Source organism: Cetorhinus maximus, unplaced genomic scaffold, assembly GCF_964194155.1.
Source record: "Cetorhinus maximus unplaced genomic scaffold, sCetMax3.hap1.1 HAP1_SCAFFOLD_770, whole genome shotgun sequence".
Classification (NCBI taxonomy): Eukaryota; Metazoa; Chordata; class Chondrichthyes; order Lamniformes; family Cetorhinidae; genus Cetorhinus; species Cetorhinus maximus.
This window is the reverse complement of record NW_027596712.1, coordinates 118,900-127,571: the sequence shown is the minus strand read 5'-3', so window position 1 is coordinate 127,571 and position 8,672 is coordinate 118,900. Positions and strand designations below refer to the sequence as shown.

Here is an 8,672-nt window from a genome sequence, read left to right as displayed (position 1 = left end):
GGAGAGCGGGAGTGCGGTGTTGAGATAGAGGATCAGCCATGATCATACTGAATGGTGGAGCAGACTCAAAGGGCCGAATGGCCTACTCCTGCTCCTATTTTCTATGTCAAAATCCATCACGTTTCTACTTCTCTTAAGCTCTGAAGAAGAGTCATACGGTACTCGAAACCTAAACTCTGTTTCTCTCTTCCACAGATGCTGCCAGACCTGCTGAGTTTCACCAGCACTTTCTGGTTTGAGTTTAGGATCTGTCTAGTTGCAAACGACAAAAGACACAGATTGATTCAGTGCGACTGACACTGGCTCGGTTGTTTGTAGGGGAAGTGCTGCAGGAGACAGAATTCAGCCCTGGCCTGATGTGAAGCGAAGTTGTGGTGAAGCTCAGATAACAAACAACCTTGGGGCATTGAATTGTGTGTGGAAATAAAAGAGCGGGCTGGTTCACTGCCAGTGGGCGGGTCCCTTCACCAGGAAGCGGCTTTGTTACTATACAAAACCAAACCTGACTTGCTGCAATTTAACTTGAATTGAGAAAGTAGGTTTGTGTGAAGAATTGGACTGTGTTTCTGCACGGAGTGGTCCTGATCTACAGTCTTTCCGTTTTACAGGGAAGAGCCGAGTTTGGATTGCATTAAATTTAAAAAAAAATCATGACAACAGCACAGTTTCTACTCCAGGTCCTCGATGAACTGAGCGAAAGCGACTTTCACCGATTCAAATTCTATCTCCAGGACAGCACAGGGTTTAAACCGATAGCCGGTGGTGTGCTGGAGGGTAAATCTCGTGTGGAAATGGCTTTTCTACTGCAGAAACACTATGCCCAGGAGGCTCGGGACATCAGCAGAAAGATCCTCCTGGAAATTCCCAGGCGCGACCTGGTGCAGGACATGTTTGGAGAGGGAGGCGCGAGCGGCGCAGAGGGAAGGGCTGAAGGTAATAACACGGCGTGTCAATTTCACCGGGGAAACTGACAAGGGGGGGTCGTACCCAGGGGGTCGTGGAAAGCGCGCTGGGGGGACCCCCCCCCTCCCGGAAGTCCCCACACAAGGACTACACGGGAAGTGCCCAGGAAGGTTAAACTTCCGATGGGCAATTACCCTGCACTGGGCACCATCTGAATTTAAATCACAGACAGAGGATGGATCAGACCCTCTTACAACAGTCACCCAGGAAAAGTTAGAAGAATTAAAAGCGCTTCTAACTCCTGGGTAACTATAGTACTGGACCCCCCGACTACCCCCCAGTGTCCCAGACTACCCCTCCACCCCGACTACCCCCACCCAGACTACCCTCCACCCCGACTATCCCCACTCTGACTACCCTCCACCCAGACTACCCCCACTCTGACTACCCTCCACCCAGACTACCCTCCACCCCGACTACCCCCACTCTGACTACCCTCCACCCAGACTACCCCCACTCTGACTACCCTCCACCCAGACTACCCTCCACCCCGACTACCCCCACTCTGACTACCCTCCACCCAGACTACCCCCACTCTGACTACCCTCCACCCCGACTACCCCCACTCTGACTACCCTCCACCCAGACTACCCCCACTCTGACTACCCTCCACCCAGACTACCCTCCACCCCGACTACCCCCACTCTGACTACCCTCCACCCAGACTACCCCCACTCTGACTACCCTCCACCCCGACTACCCCCACTCTGACTACCCTCCACCCAGACTACCCCCACTCTGACTACCCTCCACCCAGACTACCCCCACTCTGACTACCCTCCAGAGCCCCCGACAACCCCCTACCCCATACTACTACCCCCGACTACCCTCAGAGCCCCCAACAACTCCCCACCCCAACTACCCTCCAGCGCCCCCCTACTACCCCCCACCCCAACTACCCCACCCCGTCTACACTCCAGAGCCCACGACAACCCCCCTACCCCGATTACCCCTATCCCCAACTAACCTCCAGAGCCCTCAACAACCCCCCCAACCCTGGACTACCCCCACCCCGACTACCCAACTACTACTGTCCCACCCTCAACTACCCTCACCCCTGACTACCCCCACTACCGCCCTATCCTCCCTACGCTGAGATTCACTAAAGTTTAAACGGACACGATTTCACAGTGACTTGTGCTGTATTTATTGAAAAGCTAAGAATGGCTGTGTTTATCGCAGAAGCTTTCTTCGAAAGAGAGGGTTTCTCTTCGAGTGCCTCACTGCAAGTAAATTCTAAAACGGAGCCAGAAAAGTTAAAAACAGCGTTAAAAGCAGAAATAGGTGAGGTGTTGGCTCAACACCTGAACCTTAAGGAAGGAAAAGGTAACCCAGATAAAATGCAGCTCGAGCGAGCGAAGTTTGAAGCAGCTTGGAATAGAAAAAGAAGTGAACTCACGAGAGAAGAAAGATAAAGTGAAAAGGGAAATGCAAAAACTTGAATTAGAATTCCAAAGGGAAGAAAAAGATAGAGGGTTTCAACGAATAAAGAGAAGGAAAGCCTTGAATTACAAAGAGAAAGGGAAAGCCAGGACATTTGCACAGGACAGTGAAAGGCTTCGATTAGGTGATCAGGGAGTAACAGGTAGATTTGACGAGGGGTCAGATTCAACTCCTGGTTTTGGTTTAGCTAGGAACATTCACCTCGTGCCTAAATTCAGTGAGGAAGCAGTTGCAATGCATTTAGTCTTGTTTGAGAAAATTGCTGCAACATCCCAGTAGCCACAAGATATTTGGACAATCCTATTACAAAGTGTTTTGATAGGAAAAGCCTTGGAGGCTTGCTGAAAGAAGAGACATGTCTAAGCTTTTCATCTTGCAATCGTCAGGACACTTGCAAGAATACCAATATAAGGGGAAAACAACAATTTATACTGTATGTGAAGAGAGTGCTGATTGGTTGGCAAGTGACGTTGCCTTGGCGAATGCACATACAGTATAAATTGTTGTTTTCCCCCTATATTGGTATCCTTGCGAGTGTCCTGATGAGTGCAAGATGAAAAGCTTCGACATGTCTCTTTTCTTTTTAGCAATACTCAAGTTCTCTGCTATCAAATGACTACTGGTATACCTTGGAGATTTATTCAACTGTTTCTAATGAACAGTCTGCAAACTGTGGTACGGCTATGTCTGCTGTGCTTAATGCGTATGAGCTGGTTCCAGATGCTTATCAAGAAAAATTTCAACACTTGAGGAAGAAGCAAAATCAGACTTTTGTGGAACTTGCTAAAGAAGAAAGAGATGGTTTTTGATCGATGGTATAGATCCATGAAGCTGAATTAGGATTTTGAAAACCTCAGAGAGGTGTTGTTAATGGAGGAATTTAAAAACAGCATTCCTTTCGGAATCAAGTCCCAGCTAGAAGACTGTTTCTAAAATAAGGGAAGCAGCTGTTTTAGCTGATAGCTACGACCTGACCCACAAACATCGAGTTGTCTCCACACCATTGTTTGCAAACCTACACAGGAGCCTGGAGGGAGAAGCAACGAGATAACAAACAGGATACGAATTACAATGAGGGGGATAGCAGCACTGAAAAGACAAATGCTCCTCAAATTAGTAAAAGAGGATAGTAATAGAGGATAAAAATGATTCGAGAAGACCAATGTTTTTATGGTCACAAGACGGGACATGTCAAGTCAGAGTACTGGAAGTTAAAACCAAAACCGGTAGAGTTAGTGAATGTATCTAGCATTTCTCCAGAAAATGCTGTACCAGTGGGAGGATCCAGTGACAAACCAAGACCATGTAATGTATTTTCAGACAACAGAATATCTAAAAGCCCTTGGAGAGATAGAATTAGAAGTGATAACAGAAATTTGTGATCAAGTATGTACCAAAGGATACATTCCAAGTGACTTGAGACATTCATCAATCATTACGTTACCTAAGAAACCTAAAGCAAAGGAGTGCGATCAATTTTAAACTAGATGCTCATTGAGTCATCTTATTAAAGTGATCCTGAAGATCATAATAGAAAGAATTAATAACACATTTGAAGTAGAAATTAGTGAAACACAGTCTGGATTTAGACTGGAGTAGGAACAAGAAAGGGAAAATTTAAACCAAGAACAATCTTCAATAAATAGCTAGAAGTGAACAAGAATGTTTACATATGCTTCATAGACTATGAAAAAGCATTCAGTCATGTTCATCAGTAAAAGTTAGAGACATGTTGCTGAAATGTGACATTGACAGTAAAGATCTGAGATTTATCAAGAGCCTATATTGGGAGCAAATAGCGACCATCAGGATAGAAGAAGGACAATCAGATATGTTTCAAGTGACGAGAGGAGTACGACGAGGCTGTGTGCTCATGTCAAAATTATTCAATCTGTACACAGAACAAATATTCAGAGAATTAGAAGTACATCCAGGGGTAAAAATTGGAGGCAAGAACATAACAAACTTGTGGTATGCTGATGACACAGCATTACTTGCAGAATCAAAAGAGGCTGTAATAAATACCATAGACCAAGTAAGATCTAGAAGTTTAGAATATGGATTGAATATGAGCACCAAAAAGACAAAGATAACAGTAGTTAGAAGGAATAAAGTGAAGATTGAAGTGGATGGTATCACACTGGAACAAGGAGATAGGTTTGTCTACTTAGGACGAATGCTAACAGAAGATGGCAGATGCAATGCCAAAGTCAGATAAGGATGGAGGTAGCCAGAAGTAGTTTTGTGAAGATGAAGTATGTGTTAACAACAAGAAGACTCAAGCTTGTAACAAGGGGAAAACTCATAAGATGCTGTATTCTATCTACTTTCCTGTCTGCCTCAGAAACCTGAGTAATAAGTAAAGATCTGTGGAAGAAAATCGAGGCCTTTCAAAATGTAGATGCTCTGACATATTCCACATGCTAAAAATTCCACACACAGACCAGAAGACGAATGAAGAGGTGCTTGAAATTACAGGAGCAAAAAGAGCTCTAAAAAGTGACATCTGGAAAAGAAAATGTCAGTATTCAGCCATTTGATCAGAGCTGAAAAGCTACAGAGATCTCTTCTAGGGGGCAAAGAGGAGGGCAGCAGAAAGGGAGGTCAACCTGGGTATAGTTAGATGATGGACATTACAGAGCGGCTGCAGATGAGCTACAATGGATGTATAAGGATGGCGCAAGACAGATGAGTGTGATATACCATGACAGAAGATCTCCCCCAGTAGGGGTAGCTACAAGGAGGACAGGATAGGACAGTGACAATGGAAAGTCTAATTTTAAAGATGAACCAGAAGACATGCTGGAGCACACAAGAACTAAAGAAATATGAGCAGGAGTACAGGAGTAGAACATATAGTAGACCACGACTGAAGGCACCAGATACTGCAAAGGCTATGGGCCCTGGTAATATTCCGGCAATAGTACTGAAGACTTGTGCTCCAGAACTTGCCGCGCCCCTAGCCAAGCTGTTCCGGTACAGCTACAACACTGCCATCTACACGGCAATGTGGAAAATTGTCCAGGTATGTCCTGTACACAAAAAGGAAGACAAATCCAACCCGGCCAATTACCACCTCATCAGTCTATTGTCGATCATCGGTAAAGTGATGGAAGGGGTCATCAATAGTGTTACCAAGCGGCACTTGCTTAGCAATAACCTGCTCACTGACGGTGGAAGAGATTGAGTTACGTCACAAAATTGGGGATTTTGGTAGTCAGTAGAAAGGGGCACATTCTGTTCAGCTGTTTAAAGCATAAGTTCCATTGAAAAGAAAATAGTGTTTAGTCAATAGTGTTTATTTAGTCATTTGTTACAGTATAGGTTTTAAAAACATCAAATCTTGTGTTAATAACTGGAAGTTCAAATTTCTTTTTAAACCATTACTGGTCTCTATGGAAATTGTAACGCAAGTTATAAATGCTCCCTCAGCTTCCTGCTCACAGTAACTAGCACCTAACCAGGTAATCACTTCAACTGATTGACTGGTAACTGCCACTGACAGGCAGTTTCTTCTACAGTTTTTAAAGTTCTAAGTTAAGTTCAAAATTTTAAACTAAATTTCAGTTTGACTCTACTCATCCTCTGGTATCCTAAATTGCTACCAATGAAATACCTCAATCCTGTGCATGATTTGGACCTTTCCCACAGAGATATAAATAGATATAAATACTCTCAGTCTCTCTCCAGAATATAGTGTACAAAACGTTTAAGTTCTTAGCCCATAAAGCGCGCCTTTTTCATTGGTCAGAATCTGTGTGTTGGAACAGCAGAGGATTTCACTTTGGGTGGAATCCGTCTCTGCCAGGCTACTGCCCGATGTGGAGGGGCATGTGCTGCTTGTGCCCCCGGTACCTTCATCCCAACATGTTTGAGAAGTCCCTGCGCTTTATCCGAATGTCTTGCAGTAAGTCAGATTCAAAATTAACAATTGAGCTAGCATCAATTGCCATTTGAGGAACAGAGTTCTCAACTCCTATCACCCTTTGTGTCTGAATGTGCTTCCTAATGTCACTCCTGAAAGGCCTGGCTCGAATTTTGACACTCTGACCCTGAGCGTCCGAAATAGGGTTGACAGGGAGAGAAACTGTCAGTTCTGCTTAATGTCTTGAAAATTTTGATTAAATCACAAAATCGCACCACCTTCCTGCACTAAGCCCACGTCCTTGATTCCCTCAACATCCAAAAATGTGTTGATGTGGAAGAGGATGAACCGTCCCTCATGAACCTGCTGAAGTTTTCAAGGGGTCGTTGTTAAGAGAATCAACTTAGAACCTAGCAGTACCTAGTGTTGGGGTTCAGGGGGCTTCTGGCAGATCGGAGTCATTGCTGGGTATTCAGGAGTAGTGGCTTTGGAAAGCAAAAATAAAAATAGCTGGAAAAACTCAGCAGGTCTGACAGCATCTGCGGAGAGGAACACAGTTAATGTTTCGAGTCCGTGTGACTCTTCAACAGAACTAAGGAAAAATAGAAGAGAGGTGAAATATAAGCTGGTTTAAGGGGGGGTGGGGTGGGACAGGTAGAGCTGGATAGAGGGCCAGTGATAGATGGAGATAGCCAAAAGGATGGTGATATCTGAGGAATGTGTTAATAGGTGACATTAAGGGTAGAAAGCAGGACGAGCAAGGTACAGATAGCCCTGGTGGGGGTGGGGTGGGGGGAAAGGATCGAAATAGGCTAAAGGGTAGTGGCTTTGGAGTTGATCTGGCCGGACTCGAAACATTAACTGTATCCCTCTCTGCAGATGCTGTCAGAGCTGCTGAGTTTTTCCAGGTATTTTTTTGTTCTGAATTCTCACACCTTGTTCCTTTACTTAGCACAGAGAAAGAGGGAGACACCTGAGAGCCGTGAATCTTCTGGAACTGTGTCCGATCCTTTGGAGAATGAAGTGCTCCCATTGAAGAAAAACAGTATGTAAAATCGTGCTTAAACATTCTAAAATTAAAATCATGGAATATTTCAAACAGGGACATAGAAGTTAGAGAGGTCACAGTGGTCTCATTGTAATGATACACATCAGTTCTGTACTGTTGTCTCCGTCTCAGCTTGCTCCTGTGCATAACACTGCACTTGGCAATAAATCTACAGAACAGGGCAAGACGGCTCCTGAGGTTAATTACAATTCTTTCCCCTCTCCCCCGCTGTTAAGCAGAGAATCAATTGGTTGATTCACTGCCTGGGAGCTTATCCCATTTCCTTGCCCGGCAGGGATCCCAGGGAGAAGGGGAGCGGCAGAGCTCATAGCAGGTCTGGTACCGCCCTCACTGGCCCTCTTTTCAGGACCTCGTCACCATAGCCAATGCTTTATCCCAATACTTTATCTCTTTCTTTGCAGAAGTGGAGCCAAAGTTACTGACAGACAAAGAACTGATGACACTGGCCAAAAACATGGGCCATAATTGGAAGCAAATTGGAATCCAATTCCTGGACCTGCAAAGCTACGAAATCGATCAGTGTGAAGTACAGCACCGGACCGTAGTCTTGCAAAGCTTTGAAATGTTCAAGTGCTGGAGGAACCGAGAAAAGGAGGGGGCAACTGCTCTCAAACTGCACTCCATTCTCGCCAACAAGGAATGCCCCATCAGCTCTGAACAGTTCGATTGTCTTCTTGACAAAAATCATTGAACAAAGACAAAGAGGGGAATATTTTCTGTATCTTTTTTTTATTTAAACGATCTTAATAAAATTTGTACATTTCAGAAGTTAAAAATAGACCGTCAATGACTGATGCAGATATCTTACGGCATTAAACCCTAGGAAGGGAGTTCCAAGATTTTGACCCAGCGACAGTGAAGGAACGGCGATATATTTCCAAGTCAGGTTGGTGAGTGACTTGGAGGGGAACTTCCAGGTGGTGGTGTTCCCATGTGTCTGCTGCCCTCGTCCTTCTATATGGTAATGGTCGTGGGTTTGGAAGGTGCTAAGGAACCTTGGTGAGTTGCTCCAGTGCATCTTGTAGATGGTACACACTGCTGCCACTGTGTGGAGGGAGTGAATGTTTGTGGATGTGGTGCCAATCAAGTGGGGCTGCTTTGTCCTGGATGGTGTGGAGCTTCTTGAGTGTTGTTGGAGCTGCACTCATCCAGGCAAGTGGAGAGTATTCCATCACACTCCTGACTTGTGCCTTGTAGATGGTGGACAAGCTTTGGGGGAGCCAGGAGGTGAGTTACTCACCACAGGATTCTGTCAACATCCTGGGGGGTTACCATTGACCAGAAACTGAACTGGACTAGCTTTTAGCATCTTTTCTGGAAACTACATGAAAA

General features: G+C 45.1%; 1 protein-coding gene across 2 annotated transcripts; it reads left to right on the top strand.

Moving 5' to 3' along the window:
• The first annotated feature begins 466 nt into the window (after nt 1-466).
• LOC144674724 (uncharacterized) lies at nt 467-8,116 on the top strand. 2 transcript variants are annotated; one of them, XM_078535945.1, is made up of 3 exons: nt 467-933; nt 7,224-7,316; nt 7,742-8,116. In XM_078535945.1, exons 1-3 carry the CDS (start codon nt 651-653, stop codon nt 8,029-8,031), a joined length of 666 nt encoding a protein of 221 aa, XP_078392071.1. In that variant the 5' UTR covers nt 467-650; the 3' UTR covers nt 8,032-8,116. The 2 variants fall into 2 exon arrangements, with proteins under 2 accessions (XP_078392071.1, XP_078392072.1); XM_078535946.1 differs by lacking the exon at nt 7,224-7,316 and having other exon boundaries at nt 484-933.
• Nucleotides 8,117-8,672: the final 556 nt, after the last annotated feature.

What these genes read in the sequence shown, in the direction of transcription:
- LOC144674724 (XM_078535945.1), top strand. Translation starts at nt 651, where the DNA reads ATGACAACAGCACAGTTTCTACTCCAGGTCCTCGATGAACTGAGCGAA. An exon ending in CGCAGAGGGAAGGGCTGAAG is followed by an intron (nt 934 to 7,223) that starts GTAATAACACGG and finishes TCCTTTACTTAG; the next exon opens with CACAGAGAAAGAGGGAGACA. An exon ending in GCTCCCATTGAAGAAAAACA is followed by an intron (nt 7,317 to 7,741) that starts GTATGTAAAATC and finishes CTTTCTTTGCAG; the next exon opens with AAGTGGAGCCAAAGTTACTG.